This window comes from Canis aureus, chromosome 29 (genome assembly GCF_053574225.1).
Source record: "Canis aureus isolate CA01 chromosome 29, VMU_Caureus_v.1.0, whole genome shotgun sequence".
NCBI classification, from domain to species: Eukaryota; Metazoa; Chordata; class Mammalia; order Carnivora; family Canidae; genus Canis; species Canis aureus.
In genome coordinates, this window is record NC_135639.1 from 28,064,812 (window position 1) to 28,087,000 (window position 22,189).

Below are 22,189 nucleotides of genomic sequence, written 5' to 3' on the forward strand. Positions count from 1 at the left end.
AGGTATTAAAATGACAGTTGGTTAAGTGCAAGACTTCTTTATAACTTTGACTTTTTAGTCACAATTCCTAAGGCTCTCCTGGTTGAACTCTGATCTTTTTTTTTTTTTCAATATTTTTATTTATTTATTGAGACACACACACACACACAGAGGCAGAGACACAGGCAGAGGGAGAAGCAGGCTCCATGCTGGGAGCCCGACGTGGGACTTGATCCCGGGTCTCCAGGATCACACCCCTGGCTGCAGGCCCGCTGTGCCACCAGGGCTGCCCGAACTCTGATCTTCTTGCCTCCACTCCATTCTCCACTCCACTCCAAAGCCCCTGCGCAACTGGCTTTCCCCCTAGCATTCAGCACCCAGCTTTTTTCTTGAAAAATTTTCACCTCTCAACATTACCTTTTGTTTACTCACCCCCATGCTGACCAGATAACCAGAGTACCCCTACTCCATCCCCAATACTGTGGAGTTCTGCCCCCTTCTCAATTCTCCCCGAGTCATACTTCTTTAAGGCAACAGATCTCACTCTAGAAAGGAAGAGAAATCTGATATTACTTGTTCGTACTAAGGCATGGATAACGAAGAACCTTTTATGCTGGGTAAACTAGATACTTCCTAAGGGGTAAAGAAATAAAAGAAAGGAAACAAACATTTACTGGGCACTTAATAGGCACTGTGCAGTGAGCTGTTTCACGGGAGGTGTCTCGTTTATTCTCAATAACCACATGAAAGGGCCTGTTAAGAAACCAAAGCTCAGATATGGCAAGTGATCTGACCATCTCAATATTGGGAATGGTGAAACCAAGATTCAAACCCAGTCTATGCAACTCCAAAACTTGCCCTTCTCACTACACTGCTTTTCTTTCTTCAATCAAATCCTTCCTAGTCAAATGAAAGAATAGTGTCCTGGTGGGAAATGCTACCTTACCATTTCCACTGGAAATGAGGGGGGCACTACTCTGTGACCACTTGCAATTCTGTAGCCCATTCACTCTGGAAAAGCTCTCCTAAACCCTCACCCCAACAACAAACATACAGTGCTCTGTTTAGACAGCATTTTCACATATGTTGTCTCATCTATCCTATAAGCAAGGTAGCAGCAGTTACTAGCCAATTTTAAAGATGAGAATGAAGCCGAGACAAACATGCTCAAAGTCACCCAGCCTGTGAAAAGTACACCTAAGATTCACACATAAGTTCACTGTCCCTGATCCTTCTGTTCTTTCCACTCAGCCAGTGTCCTCCACAGACACTCTTCTGTCCCATTTCCTTTGTTCTTCTGGGGATTAGGTGGTCAACAGTGCCTAGGTCTTTGCCTCTGTTTCTCAAGACCCCACCTTGGCATAACCATCTTTATCTCTAGTGCTGCCTTTCAGGCATTCAGGCTCTTACAAAGACTTATGGTCTTTTCCATTTTGCTCTCCCAACAAGCCATCTCCTCTGAGATTCTGCTTTGAGCACTGTGTCCTGAGACAGTAGGATCCCAAAAGCCCTGATGCCAGCAGTTTCCTTCGCTCCAAGCACTAACTAAACACTGTTCACAGACATCTGAGTCTTAATAATAAACCATTTCCTAAGAATTCATGCTGAACTGAGTATTTTTAAAACATTCCCACATATACTTAAGACAACAATGCAAGTCCTGTGCTATTTCCCACCCCTCAGAGATGAAATGGCCAAGACTGAGAGCCTTTAAACTCACCTAAAGATAGAGTCAGGAAGCAGCAAATAGGGACTTCAAACCCAGGAAGCACATCTAATGCCTCTATTCTTATCAGGACATCACATAAACCCTTGTGAAAGCAAGGATCACACTGACAGTGAAGTGGGTACGATCAAATAACATAAGTCATAAGTCAGGCTCAAATAACATAAGTCAAAAGCTCACTACTTAAAAACTTAGAGGAAACCTTCTTAAGCCCATGGTTCTGCTGCCTCTAGATAGTATGGTGGCCTCTGCACCAATCTCCTTGTCTCCTGTGTCCCTGTCTGCTTTGCTGCCACCTTGTACACACCTTCAGTGACTCTTATCCCTGCCGGCAGCAGTTCTGATGCTTTCTATTGTCACTGACATTGTGCTTCGGATATTTTTAATATTCCAGAAAAGAGATTTTGGAAGATCATTCCCCATGACAGTGGTATGATAGGGTCCTTGTGAATCCGGTCACTGAGGAGTAGGGACTGTTAACATGTGCAGGAAAGTTTATACTCATACCTCTGCTCTGTTCTGCCTACAAGTCAATAACTAGACTTGCCCTGAGACTAGAAGCAGGACTTTAATTGGAGAGCTAGATGAGGAATAGAGGTGAAGGCTTTGAGAACCAGAAGGGCTGAGCCTTGCTATGGAATTTACTCTGCTAAGACTTTCTTTACAAACTGTATTTCACACATCCCTGATAAGGTAGATAATGTTATCCTCGGACAATATGAAGGAGTTACAAGCAATTTGTCATTTGCCCGAGGTTATACAGAACGCAGATCTAGGATTCAAAGCCAGATATGCAAAGCCCTCGTTCTCAACCACTATCCTATGTTGCACTATACACTATATACTGAAGAGGTAATAAAAACCTAGTCCAGACATAGGTGAGATTTTGGGTTAAGGAGCAGGGCTTCTCTCAAGGGCAGAACTGACCTCAATGACCAGGTAGGTTTTAAGCAAACTGAATAAAGCACAGCAACATTTTCTGGGGCCAAGGAGAAAGGCTTCCAAGGCCTGGAGCCAAAGAAATCTAGAAGCAAAGAGGTGAATACAAGGTGACTACAGGATGGTCTACAGTACAGAAATGACTTGGCACAAGCTAGAGAGGGGGTCTTCTCCACCCATGAGGCTGGGGACCACGGTCAGATGTAAGATGTTGTGCATGGCTATATAGGGGCACTGCAGAGAAGCCTGGCTCATAGTGGGGTGGCTGGGCATTAGGGCAGACTTGTGATCAGGAGATCTCAGTGTGGAAGAGGCTGAGAATTCCAGGCAGCCAGAATGTATCGCAGGCTGACATCTGAGTAACCGTACCAGCATTTCTTCCAAGTAGAGTGGCAGAGTGGCTCCAGAGGCCAGAATGCAGATAGACTTCTCACAAAGAGGACAGTGAAAGGGCTACAAAGGAGCAAGTCCAATCCATGTGTACTCCAGGGCAAACCTAGACCAGTAACCAAAATGATTTCCAAAGATTTCTGTGACTAACCAAAGGGTTTTCTTTTGGGGCCCATCATCTGGTTCCTTCCTAGGAGTTATTAACAAAACCCTTAAACACAGAGGAGCAGTGTTTGGGAACTGGCAAAGCAGCCAGAGGAGAAATGTATGCTCTTTATTACTTCCCAACCCCTGGTTCTCTTCCAGATACCAGCTTAGACTATGTTACTTCCTGGAGGAAGCCTACTGTGAACACCCAATTTCTCCTCTGCACATCTGTGATGCTAACTTGCCTGCTTGGTGTCCCCACTGAACTGAGAGCACATGGGTACAAACTAGTACAGGGTCCAAAGCAGAAATGCTCCAGGACACTTTGAAAATGCTAGCTATTAAGATTCCATTCCAGTCTGTTATTTTTCTGAATTCTCTTCTGAATACCCCTCTACCCCAGAACCATCTTAACCTACATATAATTTAAATACTTTGCGGATAATGGAATGAAACTGAACCAATGGAGCCCAACATGACTGCTGTGGTATCTCACAATGTGAAGTCAGCGTAGCTCCAGGAGTGACGGGAACCCATTCAGCTGCCCTCACCCCTCAAATGGTATAAGAAAAGCTCATACCTGATGGTTTCTTACCCTAATCCTGGGTGGGTGTGGAGAATGATAAACTCTGGTCGACCAGGCAGAAGGCATCAGACACTTGCCTGTTTCCCTCCCTCTAAGGTTTAGGTACTAAGGCCCTTTTGTGTGCCTTCAACTCAGTAACGGTGTCTACAGGACATTTTCCTTGTTCTTTGCTACAGTTTTCTTGAGAGAAGAGAAATCACTGGAAATCTGCTCACAAACCACTAAGATCAAGTTTTTGAATAAGTTACATAATAAATCTAACCACCACCACCACCACCACAGCCATTTATTAAGTGCTTGTCAGGTACTGTGCTAAAGCTTTACATTGTTTCAGTTAATCCAACAACCCTGAGGTAGATATTCTCAACATCCCCCCTCAGTTCAATACATATCATTAGAGTTGAGGAAACTGAGGCTCAGAAAAGATAAGTCAATTATCAAGGTTAAACCTGCTAGTTAAGTAGTAAAGCTAGAAATCTGAACCAGACACCTGGCTCTAAAATCCATGCTTTAAAACATTATCTGAGACTGTTTCTCACTGGAAGTTAAAGGACATATACTCCTTCCCCAAATACTACCTGAAACCCAGACTTCAGGTAAGGAAGAAGGTGAGGCCTCACTATTTCACTTTAGTCAGCTTTTGTAAATACTTGGAGGTGTCAAGATAGCCTGGGTAAGCTGATCACCAGGTCCCTGCCTTGCTACCCCAGCTTCCACAGCTTTTCTCATAAGACCTCTGCTCCTGGTATCAACTACTCAGTATGCTGTTTCTCTTCCAGTAATTGCTGAAATCCAGAGGCCAGCCAAACTTGGTGACTCAGAGCATTGCCAAAGACACCTGAAATAAACTAGGAGACATTCACAAAATGCCCACCATCCCTGACTGTAAGGCACACAGATGCATTTAGATGGGAACACAGAACTGCTTTTTCCACCCTCGCTTGCCAGGCCTGGATCCATACCTGGGGATTCTCCTACCCAATCCCTCCTCACTGGCTCTCCACTATCTAAGACTCTAGGTACCCTCCCCTCACCCAGCTCTGGAGGCCCCATAGACTGCAGGTCCCTGGGCCTCAATGTTGCCAGTGTCTAAGGCCTCGTCCCCTAGAAACGTACCAGAAAGTGCTCAGTTTTGGCTACACTGAGGACCCAGACCTATGATGATTAAACAGAGATAGTTGAAGACTAGCAAAAGGGCCACCAAAGTTAGAAAAGCTAATCAGACTGCATAGAATTAGCAAAAGGATGCTAAGAGGGCAGAGCAGACGCAGAACAAATGAGCAGGTCAAAAAAGGAAGATAACTCAAAGATGCTCAGGGTCAAGCCTAGAGGAGAGAGATCCTAGAGAAAGTCTATCCAAATATTTGCAGCCATAGGGCTTTTGAAGAAAGGACAACCGTTTAGGAAAAAGGTCCTTGGCTGAGGGCGAGACTGGACAGAGGGAGCCTGAGTGGGAGAAACTGAGGGAGCCCTGGAAACGGAAGCTAGAATATCTCTTCATGCAGGAAGCTTGAGAAGACACTAGAGCATTCAGAAGGACTGAAGGATGAGCACTGAAATTTCCAGAGAAGAACAAGAAAAGGGCTGAAAAGCCAGGGCCTCTGGAACCTCATGAGCCACTTCCAGGTGCATCCCCGCATCCATTCTGTTTGGGTAAAACTAGTCACTGAGGGCTATTCCCCACTGCCCTACTAAAAACTCCATACCCAACCTGGAAGAGTAGAAGCCTCAGAGAGATGCAGTCCTGTCTGTGGGAAGTTCACACTCTTAAGAGGAGACAGAGAACCGTAGAACCGTCCCTGTCCCCAATCTCTGAGGAAGCCTCTGATCTAAGGAACCCACCACATGCAAGTCACAAAACTGAGGAACAAACAGCAACTAGTGCAAATTAACATAGTGCTTGAAGTGTGAAGACAGAAAGAATGCATATTAAGGTGCCACGGAGACCTGGGAAGATACAAATTGGGATCCTCCACACCTTAGGACTCAGGCCACAGGATGTCATCTCATCCCCTGTGCACACTCCTGGGTGGGGTGCCTCAGTGCCCTTCAGCAACTACTTTGGCTGCATGGACTGGGAAAAATCAACATTGCCAGGAGGCCTGGAGTGAAGAGTCCCCCCACTGAGGAGCCCCAGGCCTTGGAGGAACCTGGTGGGAGAGCTTGCTCTCTACTATCTTCCTCCTTTTTCCACAATCTTTCATCTTGTTCTCACAAGATTCATGGCCTCATAACCTCTGGCTGTTTTGTGTGGTTTCCTCTCCAACTAAGTAGAAGCTTCTAGGGGATAAAAACCAGGTTTTCTCCACACCCTGCAGTGCTGGAATGCAACAAACATTTGTCACAGGTGGGCTGTCTGGAGTATTGATTGAAAGAATTTTTTCCACAAACAGCAAACACGTCAAAACCATTCCATTAGTATTCTTTGCCCTAACACTTGCATTTGACACCCACCTCTCTGATGGCTTATGCCTATATACTGTATCCAGCTCAGACTGAGGATTGTGCCTACCTAGGGTTTGTTAAGAAACATCAGCCCAGCCCGCTTGTGGGAAAAATGGAAGGGTATGTGGCCCAAGAGTCTTTGGTGGGGGCAGAGGGAGGGTGTCCCCATACTAGGCTAGCCCATTGATAAGGATCCTTCCCCTCTCTGTCTCCTAACAGATTCAGATTAATGATCGCTCATTCCTAATTGTCAAATTTCTTTTCCTTCATCCTGTGTCTAATCACCAGTGACAGAAACCATTACGCAAATGAGAGCATACGACTTCCCCCAACTGTTCGCGTTGGTAAAAACCTTGTAATTTAGAGCTCTGATTTGTAGGGGAAGCTGGTCTCCCCCAGGCATCCTGGGCATCTGCTCAACTGATGCCCAGAACAGCCCCTCCTCCCTCCCCTGAATTCCAACCCCCCAACAAATATTTGACTTCACAAAAGAGCAGTTTCCTGTGTACCTGCTGATGTGAAAATGGGAGCCTGTAACATGGCAGACCTCCATTCAGGTCCAGAGCCCCACCACCTTCCCTTGGCTCCACTCTGCTGGCTAGCATGGTAGTAAGCAACAGAGCAGATATGTTTCTGCAGCTGCAAGTAGAATTTGAGCTTAAACAACCCTAACTTAGCCCTAAGTGAAAAGACTAGATCTTTTCCTTGGGGGAAAAGGAGGCAACAGAACATGAATAAATGTTCCTAGTTATCATCTAGAACTGTATCTTCAATCCTACAGGTGCAGAAGCAAGCTGGGAAAAGTTATGGGTCCTATTCAAGGAAAAAAAATGCACTGGGATCTAGAACTCAGTTTCCCCACACTCCTTCCAGCACTCTTAACTTAGAACAGGGCTTCCCAGTAGTTCTCCCAAGAGTCCAAAAAAGCTTTTACCCTAAGCTATACCTTGTGGACCCTCATGGACAACGCCCAGTGGCATGAGATCTGAGGACGGACGATAGTTCAAGGGAAGTGGCAAGGTAGGAGAACCAACAGTTTTGTGGATAGGGAGTAGCAGGGGGTTTGCAGTCAAATTAACATTAGGTTCAAATCCTGATTGCCACTAATCACTGAAACCTCTCTGAGTCCATTTCTTTAGCTGTGAAAGGAAAATACCTACCTGGCAGGATGAGAACCAAAGATAAAAGCACTAGGCTGTTATTAGGTGTCTTAATAATCAGGGTCACTATTATATTACCCAAGGGTCAGGACCAATCCTGTAAAGGGCCCTCCTCCTATGTCACCTTAGGTCAGATCTGTGTCAGCACAGCACTCAACAAGGATCAGTTGAGTGGCACATGCCTCCCTGCTGCACATCACCCACATCTTTGAGGGCTGAGCCAGGAATACAGCAGACCTGCTAAGGAGAACAAAAATAATCTGCTACCTTTCAAAGTTTGACTGTAGTCACGTTTATCCTCTGCCTTGTTTTCTTTGCTAATGCTCCTCTTTCCCAAGAAATGGAGGGATGGAGATCACTGCAATCACATTTTCCAGCATTGGCTATATTTGAAAGAACTACACTTGAGAAGGTAGGTACCGTGTTTGCACACCCACACTGCATCAGAGAACCCCAGAATGGGGCACTAAAAATAAACACCCCTATCCAAAATACACACACAGGTGCACACATGCATACACACACACCCTCTCAGTCCATCAGTGCGCTGTAACTGTAAACTGAGCTTTGGGGGTTAGAGCCACAGCTCAGACACTGAAAGTAAACCTTTGGCAAAAAAAAAAAAAAAAAAAAAAGGAAAAACCCCAGAGTTTTCCAACTCTTCTTTCCTTCCAGACAGAGAGAAGGGGCATAGAGATGGAAGTGGAGGTGAGAAAACAAAGGGCCATAAGGCCACCATACTGCCCAATTCCAGTGGCCCCAGTTCTACTGAATCATGTGACTGATGGCCCTTTGCATTGTGCAGTGCCCAGCTGTAAGCTGTAGCCCTGAGAGGGGTTCCCACAAGTAACAATGAACAGAAAAGGAAATTCCACTTCTGTGCTCCGTCAGTTGCCCTGACTTTCAAGGGTGTTTGTGGAACATTACAGTGGGGTCTGGCAGAGGTGCTGGCTTTAAGAGGCAAGGCTACATTTTTGTCCTTGACCTGAGGTGGATGACAGGTGGTAAGTTAGCTACCTAAGCTGGACCCCATTTCATCTACTCAGCCAGGAAGCTCCAAGGAAGAGAGGATGTGGCCTGGGCAGGGAGGGTCACAGGACCTGGAGGCTCTAGCCAGTCAGCCTCAAGCAGGTTGCAGTGAGACCTGACCAACATCCAATGGCTAAAACTGAGTTTAAAAGCTTTAGGCTAGGTCAGGCAGTACTTCCCTGGGGCTTACACTGTATGTCCCACTGGGTAAGGTTAAGCAGTGGAGAAACTTGGTAAGCAGAGAGGCAGGCCAGTGTGGATGGGGACACACAGACACACACACACACACACATACAGACATACACACACATACACACACACACACACAGGCTTATACCCCTAGAACCTAGAGAAGCCACTACTAGGAGGACTCCCTTGGTACTCAGCACAGAGAGCAAGAGCTGGTGCCGAAAGAGAGAAGCTGTATGTGTCTCTAGTTTGGAACTTGTGCATGATCCTTGGGTTTCATGTCCCAAGGTTCTTTTCTATGTATGGCTTGAGCTTAAAGGTTCAAGTTGGAACTCTCTAATTCTCTCACAGGAAGGTCATCTAGGCTCTTAGAGGCAAGCCTCCTTCTCACTCTCACCATTAGGAGTCCCAGTAACCATTCCCACCCAGCCTAGAGCCTGACTGTGAAAACTGGAAGGAGGAAGACTGGCCCTGCAGCCCAAACATAGTGGGCGTCCAAGACCATCTAACTCTCAGGCTGAGGCACTGAGGTTGCAGGAGACAGGACTGAGAGCCAGCAGTGGCATCCTGACCCAGAAGGAGAAAGCAAGGAACAGATACATACACGCGTGTGCATGCACACACACGCACACACATCCCGAGGGTGACAGATGGACACACACAGACGTGATGACAACCAGAAGCTGGGACTCCACACACTGAATGCAGGACCTTAGGGGGGGCAGAGAGGGAAGATGCTGGGGCACAGAGGCAAGGGCAAGAAGTCCCTCCAAATGGGAGTGGAGCGCCAACCACCCTGCCTTGCCCCAAACACCTGCCTCCAGGGCCATGGCAAGAGTCCAGTCCATTAAGTGCAGCGTGCAATACTAGCGCTTGGAGTCTCCTGTCCTCATCAATGAAGCGGTGTGGACGGGCTAGCAGTCACCTGGCAGGAGGCCTCGACTCCTGGCAGGCTAGTTGTATCGACCCTTGATCATTGTGTTCAACAAGGGCCCCACCTGTGAAGAGACATGAGGAGCCAGTCAGAACTGCCTGTCCCTTGGCCCTGGAGCCAGACATGGTGTGTCTTGAAGCATTGTATGTCCAGCCAAGGGGAGGGACAAGGCTTTCATTCAATCTTGTAAACCCCCTAGCCTACTCTCTTCCTGGAGAATATTCCAGGACATGGCCCTCTCCTCTGGGCCCATATTGTATTACCTTCCCTCTCACAATACCCTGTAAACAGCACCAAACTGACAGACAGAGGTCAGAGGAGCCAATAATCCCCCAAAACCCAAGAGTGCCTGCATGCTTCTTAAATGAGTTTTAAGAAGGTTAAATGCGTCTGTATCCCGAAACGGTCACCTGCAACTGGGGCTGGTGCCACCTCCCAATCCCACAGGTCCTCTGGATGCTGAGGCTATCCATAGAAAGAAGGCAAGAGCATTACAAATACCTCCCCTGGGTACCCAATGGGCCACTGGCACACCTGTGTGGGAAGCAGGTCTCAACATTACCTAGAGCAGCCTTGGCACAGCTGGGAGAGCGTGAGGAGATGCTTTACTGCTCACTTCCCATTCCAGAAGAATCCCCTCAGGGGTCCCCAGCTGGCACACAAGCCCCATGGGGAACATTACCACTAGCATGGAACAGATTATAATTGATCCACCAGTCAAGCCCAGCTCTCACCAGAAAACAAAGATTTTTCTGAACACGCCCATAACCTCTATGGAGAGAAAGGACACCAGATACTGAAACAGAGCTATGGAGAATGTGACACCAATCCTGATTTTCCCTGGTCACTCTTGCCCACTGGGCCACAGGAGTGCCACCTTGGGGCAGCCACATACCTCTTGTGGGTTCCCCAAGGCCTCTCCAAGCATCTTCTCAATGTTTCTCATTATGGCCACTTTCTGATGGGCTTTGAGAGGATATTCAATTCTCTTAGGGGTGGGGGCCCCCTGCAAAGGAAGCAGCAGCTCAGGAAATGCCTTTAGCAGCAGCAGGCTTCAGTATAACCCATGATTCCAGTGCCTTCACCCCTTCTAAGAAACCCAGTTTGAACCCAACCCTCCTTCATCTCCCCAAAGACCTAGGAATCACTTTTAGAGACAGCCAACCTCCCCACCCTGCCCCCAAATCATTTATTACACCTACCTCACCCCAATCCCATCTAGAGGAAAAAACCCATATTCACCTTATACCAGAAGTTCACAGTGATGGTAATCCCCCCATTTAGTAATGACTCTATGTGATGCCACCTGTAAGAAAATAAACATGCTCCTGTTTGCCACCAATATTCTTTAGAAGGAGAGATGGAAAACTAGGAAAAGTCCAGCTGAAACAAATTATAAGGACATTATCTTTATATTCATCCTGCCAAACAGACCCCGGAATCAGAGGCAGTGGTGTTCAGTTTCCAAATACAAAAGAGCCAAGAATAGTTTCTCCAGCCTCAAGCCTCTGGGATCTCTTTGGACCTGAGGAACTGTCATCTTGTCTGAGAGATTAGGTTGTCATTTTCCCCATGTTCAGTATGCTCAAATCTGGATATGCCAACCTTCCTGTAGATCACAGAAAACTAATCCTGCCACAACTCAGAAGGGACACAGATACAGCTTTTCTGGGAATGGGAAAGAAAGCTCTCAAGAAGCCCCCAGTCCTAATCCCCTCCTCACCAGTACATTGGGATGTAAAGAACATCACCAGGGCCAACCACTGTTTCATAACCAACCACGTTCTGGAAATTGGGAAACCTCTCGTAGTCAGGATTGTCAAAGTCCACCTGAGAGGTTCAAGAGAAAGAAAAAAAAAAATCAGTCAATCACCAAATCTTTATTGATAACTGTGATGTGCTAGTTTGGTGGCAATAAAAAGATGGCTTTAAGAAAAAAGATGTGTTTAGAAATTATATTCAGCAGAAGATACCATATACACATTAAACGTACACGCTCTCTCTCAGAAAACGGTGTAAGATAGGCCATGCTTGAAGATTAAGTGATAAAGAAACCTGGGCCTCAGTGTTCCTGAGGTCAGAAGCCAATCATCACAGCTCGCAGGTTAGAAAACCTACTCATGGCCTGCAGATATGAGGAATGAGGATGTATCCTTCAACCAGATCCTCTGAAACTTTCTCTCACACATATAGTCCTGCCAGCAAAAACTCCTGCATGAAGTGGCTAGGCAGTTTTCTCCTCAAGAAAGGAGAGGACCTCTCTGGTTGGCCATAAGATCAACCAGATACTTCTTTCAAATCCAAGAAAGACAGTAAGTAACATATGACAATTCTAGCGTTCTCCTTATCAAAAAGTAGCAGCATCCATGACACAGAAAACAATTATTAAATCCAACGGAGACATACACATTCAAACAGGATAACCAGAGTGCACCAGCAGCAGTGATGGGGTCTGCCCTCCAGAATTAGCTCAATGGGGCTGTTTATCATTATAAACACCTAGGGACCACCACAAGGGCCTGGATTATATGAGCTACACTGTGAAATTATCCTGAGTTTATCCACCAGAAAGGAGAAAGACATGCCAACCCCAGATCCCAAAGGAGTTCTATACCCTCCTCAGACCTCCTCACCTGGCTCTGTCTGTCACATGGGTGATGAACAGGATATGGGTACAGGCACTCAAACTGATCCGGAGGGAATAAAATGCATCGCTTGTGGCCTTTTATCTGAGCAAAGAAGTTCTGCTGCTCATCATAGTGAGCAGGTGTTACATTTCCTGTAGGAGGAAAGACATTTTCTTATTCAGAGCAATGGCTCTACTGCATAGGCTGGAGGGGAACCCAGCCTGCCCTCTCAGCTAAGGGTTCCCAATCAAAATTTCAAGCAGAATCAGGAAGATCTGATAACAATTACAACTCTTAGCAAATTAGCTATTACCCTTTCAGTGAGTAATAGGTTGTTCAGAAACCATTGCTGGCTAAGAGTTCACCATCGATTAGAGCAAAGCAAACTTTCATAAATGATGCTTCTGTCCTTACTGGAAGCAGCAGCACATCAACATGATATTCATAAGTCTGGCAAAGTAATATACTGTGCATACTTGTACTCTTCTTGACTACAGCAAGAATTCAAGGGTAGCAAAGCAAGTTACAAACAACTGAAATGACTGGTATCAACAACACATGCATAATCTTCTTTGACAGTTAACCAGTCATTTTAAGTTGTATGGATATATACTTGCTTTGGGTAGCTGTTTTGGAGCTCAGAGATTCTCAACCTTTGCTCCCACTTTAATACACCTGTGGAATGCAACACTTCTTAGAACAACAATGGGCTGTTAATTTTCATGGAGGCATGGGGAAAGCATATCAGATTCCTGAAGTGTTCTATAATTTGAATAAGGCAAATTATTTAAGGTGCTAACTTGAATTAGTTCTACCCTAGTGTATGTATGCTCCATCTACTCTTTTTAACTGGGATCTCATCTGTTGTCTATCCTTTGCACAATCCCTGAGAGCCAAGGGGCCCTCTGCAGGGCATGGAGTTTAAAAAACATTCCCCAGGTCTTCCTGGGTAGGCCAAGACAGCGTGGCCTTCTTTACTGTTAAGAGTCCAAGTGTACCCTCAAAGGAGATTTGCTCTCTCAACCCTACCTGAGGGATCTGCTTCTGTGCACTCTACCAAAGGGGAGGAAGGTAACAGAAAAACATAGCTAAGTAAGTCAGAAAACTAGCTCCTGGCGGGTTAATCAAGAGTTGGTTTCTAAGAGGCAGGTTAGGGGTACAATCCATAAGCTTCATTGGTAGAAATCTTAACAATGACAGCAAAGGATCCTAATCTGAAGAAAGGACAATAAAGGAGGAAACAAGGCTTCAGAACCCAGTAGTGAATGACAACAAATAATTACTCTGCTTCTTTGTTTAATCCAATTTATTCACCATTTACTAAGTACCATTTACAGGTCTGGCCTTGAGCTAGTACCAGAAATAAAAGTAAGAAAGAGCTAGTAAGCAGCTCTCCTTCCTATGATTGGAGTTCAAAGGCTTCTCCGCTCATTCAAACGGAAGGGAAAAAAAGAATATATTCGCATATTTGCTCGTGTATGCATAAAATCCTCCAACAGGATACACGAACAACTAATAACGTATGGTGCCTCCAGGGAGGGATATCGGAAGGCTGGAAAATAGAGGAGTGGAAGAGAGATTTATCATTACACGCCTATTTATACCTTTTGGACTTAACTCCATAAATACGTTAACCTTCAAGAAGTAAGGTCCAATTTATATTGAAAAAATAACCTTTCCTCTTCTACTGAAATAAAAATGTTCTGAATACAGAAAATTCAATAAAGAATAATATTGCAGGAAGATTCCTAATACCTAAGTATACATGCTCATGCAGCAACTGAGGAAGGGAAGAGAGAACTAATTTTCCTTTTTAGAGTGCATAAATCGCTTTATGTGTTCTCACTTAACCTTCATAGCTATTTATAAGATACTATCATATTCCTTTCACAGAAGAAGAAGCTGAGGTTTAAGAAAGTCAAATGACTTGTTCAAAGTCATAAAGCAAATGAGTGGTGAAGACAGGCCTGGAAATCAGGTTTGTGTAACTCCAAACTATGCTGCTTTCTGAAAGACTTCTTACCTTCCATGCCGATGAGCAGCAGGTTGGATGTCAGCTGTCCCCAACCACGCTTTCCCTGTTGCTTATTAATCCAGTTCCAGTTAAAACCCAAGAAGTCCATGACAATCTTCCGGCCCACAGTGTCATTGAGTGTTTGCTGCAGATACAACCTATGTTCCCCGAGAATAAAATGCCATTAGTGCACATACGGTCCTTTGGCATGGCCTCCACACACCTGGAAATCCATATCCACATCAGTACCTTCCACAGAGAACAGCTGCAGCCATGCAAATCTTAACCAAGACAGATTCTCACAGAACTGAATCCTTGTCAATCCTTGCTTATCCTTCTTTGAATTCTATTCAACACCTAACTTGCTACTTTAAAAAGAAGTGATTCCTTTTATTTTTTTTAAGTAAGCTCTACACCCTTAGTGAGGTTTGAACTCACAACTCTAAGATAAAGAGTTGCATGCTCTACCAACTGAGCCAGACAGGCACCCCTGAAGAAATGATTCTTAAACTTTTCTGGATCACAGCATAAATCTAAGAATCCAAGGAACACTTCTTTTTTTTTTATTTTTTTTTAAATTTTTATTTATTTATGATAGTCTCACAGAAAGAGAGAGGCAGAGACATAGGCAGAGGGAGAAGCAGGATCTGTGCACCGGGAGCCCGACGTGGGATTCAATCCCGGGTCTCCAGGATCGCGCCCTGGGCCAAAGGCAGGCGCTAAACTGCTGCGCCACCCAGGGATCCCCAAGGAACATTTCCATAAAAGTTTACATACACATAAGACTTTCATACAATTTCACAGATTCCTCAACACCTATTCAGAGTCTAGAATGATCAATCAGCCTTTCTCCAGAGACTCTCAGGGCTTCAGACATCCTCTTTGGCTCTCAATGGGGCTCTATCTATTATGACAGATCATATTACTGTTCACGAAGAGCTAGTTCCCTCCCTGTGGAGTTAATTCTCGTGTATCCCCTTGCAGCCACGCTTGCTTATTTAACTCGTTTTGACCAATGAGACGTCCACAAAAATTATTTGTGTTGCTTCCAAACTGTAATTTGACTACCACCACATTTCTTTCCTTCTGCTAATCAGCTGCGAGGTTTCAGACTGTAACTGCTGGGGCAATCTGGGTCCCAAAATGAAAAAGATGGCTTAACAGCAGAGCTTATACATGACCTACGATGGACATGCAGCATAACTGTTGTTATAAACCTAAATAAACCTTTGTTGTTTCAAGTCACTGCCTCTGGCTTGAAGCCTAGTTTATCTTAACTAATTCAGCCACCTCTCTGTAGCAGCCTCCTACAGCTGAAGGCTTCATCAGGCTTTCAGCAGACCCAGGGTTCCTAATACACCGAGGAAGACCAGAAATTACTTAACAGATATGAAAACCCAGACACATTTGCTCAAGTCCCACAAGGAACATTAATAAAAGGGCAAACATGAAGACAAGACACAAAAGGAGCCCTGTAAGGAGCCCTGTTCTCGTCCTGAGAATGTTACTTCAAAGGGCTCAAAGGTATCTGAGTGCCTAGAATCAGGATATTTAAGGCAATATTACTAGAAATCTTGATAAGTTCTAAACAGTAGCTACCTTTTGGGAAACAAGGAACCTTCAAGACTCGAACTCAACCTTTGTACTCTCCCCAGAAATAAAATATTCATACAAAACTTTTGCCAAGTAACTTTGAAAGAGGCAGACCACTCACCAAACATGAATCCAAACAACTCCTATTACATCTCTACAGTAAATGGTCAAAAGTGCTCAAAGAGGAATCACAGAATTCCTTGAATCATAACAACCTGCCCAATTCCACAGTGGAACTGACTGGTGGTAAAGTCAGCTGGTAGGGCAAAACTTGTGCATAAGAAAAAAATTTTTCTTGAATCACTCATCAAGTACAGACTACACTCATAGCATATACTTAGTGAGGCAAACTACTCTTCCTTTGGGAGGCAGGAAACTTAAAGTGACTGAGGAATGAGGAATCATGTGTCTTTTCTCATGCTCCTTCCATTGCAAATGTTCATTCGATGCGTTACATTCCACCAGCACCATGCTATGTAAAATTTGAGGAAACTTAAGCAGAAAACTTATGTATTTTTAAAACATAAGGAATTGATCAATCAGTTGAGACCCTGGAAATTCTTTTTTGGTCAAAGTTCTAGCACTATGATAGCTGCTAAATGTCAGGAAGACACACACACACACACGGTATTTCAAATCCATTCGCTCAGCCACATGCTGCTGAGCGAATGGATTTGCAGAGAGTCAGGAAAAAAACTGAGGCAGGAGACTAAACACAAGCCCAGGATTGGGCACCACGTGTGAGATGGAGATACTCAGTGAAAACAATTCCCCAGAAGCAATGTTATAGTGTGGAACTGAAGGCTGTCTGGGACCTATCAAAGAGGCTATCCTCACATATAAGGATAAAAGCACAGAGAACAGTCAGTTCTGAATGTGCCATGATATGGGTGCAAACTGACAATCTCAGGGCTAAATCCAATGATAGTTATTTTTTCGTTTTTGTATGGCACCTCACAGTATTTTTAAAAATCTGAATTAGCTGCCCACATTTAAAAGTAAAAAAAAAAAAATTAAAGTAAACATCCTAATTCCTGGTTTCTCAAAAAATACGACTGTATCTGGCAACCTTTCACTCCCAAGTGGAAACAAGAGTCAAGTAATGACTTCTCATTTTGACAGGGCATATGCTTTCAGATTCATTGTAGTTTTCACCGAAACAATTTCACTCATTTTGTTCGCCTACCTAACCCTTCTATGTGACTGTGACTGTCACTTAACGAAGATGACAAAAAACTACAGAGTCACAGTTCAAGTCTAATAATTGTCTCATCTCTGAAGTTACAGAACTCATCCAACTCCTCCATATGCTCAAATAATTACAAGAAAGGAAAATGGATACCCTTGATTCAATGGAAAACCAGATCTGGGAACCTACCTCTCTTCCCCTCCTTGCTGCTGTATATCCTGCAGTTTCTCAACAAACTCATGAAATTTCATTTCCTCCCTGTTGGACCTGGGTTTAAAGTTCTGGAAGTTAGCCATCTTCTTCTCATCATAGTACAAGAACTTGTGGGTGCTGGCACTGTACACAGAGAAGTCTCCGTTGCCAATGTTCTCCTGCAGGTATTCAAGGTCCCATTTCAGAGCAGGATACACAAGATTTGTGTCTGTCAGCACCACAGGCTCCTAAGTGAAAACAAACAAATGAAATCATCCCAAGGAGCTGGCGGATTCTTGTCCCATGACTCCAACAACTTCCCCAATTCGGAACACTTTCTCCCGTGAAAAAGCACGAACTCCGTAAGTCCCATTTCTCCTCGCCTCCTTCTCTATCTTCCCTTGAGCCGTAGTCCACAGCCCGGCCAATGCCCGACTTGTGTGACCGTTCGCTTTTGACTTCTCTCAACCAGGTCCCTTCCCCCTCCCCCTTCGGACGGGGCCCCGCCCCCTACCTCATTCTCGATAAGCTCCTCCGCCCGGGGGTCGCTCTGACTCAGACGCGGGATGGGCCGGGTCGGGAAGCTATAACTACGCAGTTGGGACTCATCCCAGGCGAGGCTGGGGGCTTCAGCCTCTTCCCGGGGTTCTTCAGAGCCGGAGGCCGCAGCCTCCGTTGCTGTCGCCGCCATGTCCGTCGCTACAGACAGCCCCACCGGAACCGGAAGCCCCGCCTGTTCCGGGTAAAACACAACGGAAACCATAGAGATGGACTGCGCGCGAGAGCAGTCCAGAGACACAAAGAACGCGGAACCCGGCGTGGGGGAGCTCCCCCTGGAGGTGACCGACAGCTTTACACTCTGAGCTCCGCCGGTGAAGACTTGGGGCACAGAAGTTAGACCCACTCAATCACTGATCACCTGGTTAACGAATCCCCCAAATATTACTGCTGCGTCAGTGTGCCCAGGCCTATACAAGAAGACAAGAAGAAAGCCAGTTTAGTGGGGCATTGAACTTTACCGTCATGGATGGGGAGCGAAGCAGAACACTTGACCTACTTAGGGAAGTCAGAAGGAAAAGCAATTAGTCAGATTGATAGATTTGGGCAAAGGTTGCTCTAAAGGCCTAGACAAAAGATAGATGGCAAGTTGAATTCTTTTAAAATCAAAGATGGTTATCTGTTTTTAGCATCATTTTATTTGTCTCTCTTTTTTTCTCTTTACCATTTAAAGATGTTTAGGCCATGGGACCAAGCTTATTATTAATGGCCAACCATGAGCGTTCTGACATTTTCAAACAATTTATATTGGCTATAAAAGGCCTTATCAATTACTTCAATGGAGTATTTAGGCGATTTTTATGAATGACTGTGGGAGGCCAAATTCTAAGATGGATCCAAAGATTTCCATCCCTTGGTATACATGCTGTATAGGTCTCCCCCCTTGAATAAGAACAGGTCTTATGAATATGATAGGTTATCCTCCTGCGATGAGGTTATGCTATATGGCAAAAATGTTATTAAGGTTCCTAATCTGTTCATTTTGAGTTTATCAAAAGGGAGATTGATCCTGGGTAGGCCTGATCTAATAACTCTAGCTCTTTAAATCTGGGTCTAGAGGTCAGTGACAGAAGTCAGAAAGACTTGAAGCCAAAGAAGTTCTCCTATTGACTTTGAAGGAGAAGTTGCTATGTGGCAGAGAATGGTAGGTAGGCTCTAGAAGATAAAAAAGGCTCCTGGTTGGCATCCAGCAAGAAAGCAGGGGCCTCAGTCCTACAACTGCAGGTACTGAATTTTGCCAACAACCACTGAGCTTGGAAAAAGACACAGAGCTTCAGATGAGGACAACAGCCCCCAGAAATACCTTACTTTTAGCTTGGTGAGACCCTGAGATGAGACCCACCTAAACTCTGACTGGACTCCTGACTCATGGAAAATGTGAGACAATTAATTTGTGTTGTTTGGAGATGCTAAATTTATGGTAATTTGTTATGCAGCAATAAAAAACTAATACACTAACTTAACTACATAATTATGGTACAGTGACTATGCTACACCAAACTGATAATGGGATTACTTCTGTGGAGGGTTTAGGGTTGTGGGTGCCAACCAAGGCTTCAGTTTTATCTGCATGTTTGGATTTTTACAAGAGCATATTAATATATACCCTTGGGAATTAAGAATAATTAGAGCAAGAAGATTTAAATTACTAAAATCAAGAAAGAAAGAGTCATTACTACTGGCTTTACAAAAATAAAAAGGAGTACAAGGGAATACAATGTACAATGGTATGCCAAAAAATTAGATAACCTGGATGAAATGGGCAAATTCCTAGAAAGGCACATACCATCATAACTGATTTAAGAAGAAATAGGAAATCTGAATAGACTTACAAGTGAAGAGATTAAATTAGGAATAAAAAAATATTCCACAAAGAAAAGCCCAGGACCAAATGTATTCACTGATAAATCTTACCAAACATTTTATTTTATTTTTTAAAAAAAGTTTATTTATTTATTCATGAGAGACACACAGAGAGAGGCAGAGACACAGGCAGAGGGAGAAGCAGGCTCCCTCCAGGGAGCCTGATGTCAGACTTGATCCTGGACCCCGAGATCCTGGCCTGAGCCAAAGGCAGATGCCTCATCACTGAGCCACCCAGGTGCCCCATTACCAGACATTTTAAAAGGCACTAACACCAATCCTTTACAAACTTTTGGAAAAAATAGAAGAGAGAACACTCCCCAACTATGGGAAAAGCTGATACCAAAATGAGACAAAGGTATCACACAAAAAAGGGACTACAGACCAATAGCCCTTATGAATATAGTTGCAAAAATCTCCAACAAAATACTAGGAAACCAAATCCAGCACCGTATTAAGGGAGAAGAAATGTGTGGGAAATATCAGAAAGGGAGAAAGAACATAAAGACTCCTAACTCTGGGAAACGAACTAGGGGTGGTGGAAGGGGAGGAGGGCGGGGGATGGGGATTAATGGGTGATGGGCCCTGAGGGGGGCACTTGACGGGATGAGCACTGGGTGTTATTCTGTATGTTGGTAAATTGAACACCAATAAAAAATTATTTTTTTTAAAAAGAAGGATTAAATACCATGACCAGGTAGAATTTATTCCAGAAATGCAAAGTTAGTTCAATATCTGAAAATTAACCATATTAGTAGAAGAAAAAAATAATCACATCATCTCAATAGATGACAGAAAGCTTTTGACAAATTCCAACACCTGAAAGGATAAAAATGGGGTCCCAAAGGACACCATCAAGAAAGTAAAAGAGACAATCCATAGAACAGGAGAAAATATTTACAAAGTATATAGCTGATAAGTGACTTGTATCTAGAATACATAAATAACTCTTACAACTCAGCAATAAAAAGTAAACCCAATTAAGAAATGGATGAAAGACTTGAGTAGACATTTTTCCAAAGAAGATATACTGTAACCAATAAGCACATGAAAAGATGCTCAACATCTTTAGTCATCAGGGTAGTGCAAATCAAAATCACAATGAGATACCTTTCACAGCCATTGGGATGACTATAATAATAATTTTAAAAAGACAGTAGCAAGTGTTGGCAAGAAGGTAGAAAAATTGGAACCCTCTTATGCTGCTAGTGGGAATGTAAAATGGTGCAGTTTCTTTGAAAGTTTTGTAGTTCTGCAGAAAGTTAAACAGAGTTATCCTATGATCTTTCTTTCTTAGTAATTCTACTGCTAAGTACATACTGCAGAGAATTGAAAACATACATCCACACAAAAAGCTGTACAAGAATATTCACAGCAGCATTATTTATAATAGCCTCAACGTGGAAATAACCCAAATATCTATCAACAATGAGTGTTTAAACAAAAAGTTGCAATCAATATGACAATATTATTTGGCCATAAAAAGGAATGAAGAATTGATATATATTACAACCCTGGACCAACCTTTTTTTTTTTTTTTTAAAGATTTTATTTATTTATTCATGATAGTCACACAGAGGCAGAGACACAGGCAGAGGGAGGAGCAGGCTTCATGCAGGGAGCCCAATGTGGGACTCGATCCGGGGTCTCCAGGATCGCGCCCCGGGCCAAAGGCAGGCGCCAAACCACTGCGCCACCCAGGGATCCCTCCTCGACCAACCTTGAAAATATTATGCTAAGTGAAGTAAGTCAGACACAAAAGGTTATATGTTGCTTGATTCTATTTATATGAAATGTCCAGAATAGGCAAATCCATCCAGACAGTAGATTAGTGGTTGCCAGGGGCCAGGGGTAGGGGAGATACACTAACAGGGACAGGAGTTCTTTGGCGGGGGGGGGGGGGGGGGGGGGGGGTAATGAAAACAGTTTAGAATTAGTGGTGATAATTGCATAACTTTGTAAATATATTAAAAATCAATTTTATTGTATACTTTAAAGAGATGAATTTTATGGTATGTGAATTATATCTTGATAATAGTAAATAAATTAGGGATGCCTGGGTGGCTCAGCAGTTGAGCGTTTGCCTTTGGCTCAGGGCATGATCCTGGAGGCCCCGGGATCGAGTCCCACATCGGGCTCCCTATGAGGAGTCTGCTTCTCCCTCTGCCTGTGTCTCTGCCTCTCCTCTCTCTGTGTCTCTCATGAATAAATAAATAAAATCTTTAAAAAAAATAGTAAATAAATTATAGCCACTCTTATTTCTTGACCCAAATTAGGTCAGGGCTTGCTATTGATTGAATGCAGATATTGTACAATTATTTTCAACATCAACTAGTGATGCTTAATTACAAGAGGGCAAGTTGCTGTGAAGTATGGCAATTGGTATATTTATATGGCAAGTGGTATATATAATTGTTATTGTTTATATGGCAAGTGGTATATATAATTGTTATTGTTTTAGTATATATTTGAGAATGTCTGTAATAATGGATTCTGCAGCAACACATTAATCACCCTAAAAGTTGTTGGAGATGTATGTACATTTATATTGTGTAAATTATGCAAATCCTGTTTGTGTAAAAGTGAAAACATAATCGTATGCAAACACGATAATATCCCCCATTTTTCT

At 43.9% G+C, this 22,189-nt stretch overlaps 1 protein-coding gene across 3 annotated transcripts in view; it reads right to left on the minus strand.

Moving 5' to 3' along the window:
- HIF1AN (hypoxia inducible factor 1 subunit alpha inhibitor) overlaps positions 1-22,189 on the minus strand; it is an 83,657-nt gene that overhangs the window by 60,811 nt on the left and 657 nt on the right. Inside the window, exons 1-8 of one of the 3 annotated variants that reach the window (XR_013368051.1) lie at positions 17,654-17,872; positions 17,137-17,387; positions 14,175-14,323; positions 12,158-12,303; positions 11,248-11,354; positions 10,767-10,830; positions 10,420-10,530; positions 9,409-9,588 (exon numbers count right to left, since the gene is read on the minus strand). Coding sequence is in view for 2 of the 3 variants with exons in the window: in XM_077877976.1 (XP_077734102.1) it covers positions 9,544-9,588; positions 10,420-10,530; positions 10,767-10,830; positions 11,248-11,354; positions 12,158-12,303; positions 14,175-14,323; positions 17,137-17,387; positions 17,654-17,830 (1,050 nt within the window). In the remaining variant the exon portion in view is untranslated. Of the gene's footprint in view, positions 1-95; positions 9,589-10,419; positions 10,531-10,766; positions 10,831-11,247; positions 11,355-12,157; positions 12,304-14,174; positions 14,324-17,136; positions 17,388-17,653; positions 17,873-22,189 lie in introns of those variants that run through there. The other 2 variants (XM_077877976.1, XM_077877977.1) reach the window with 2 other exon arrangements.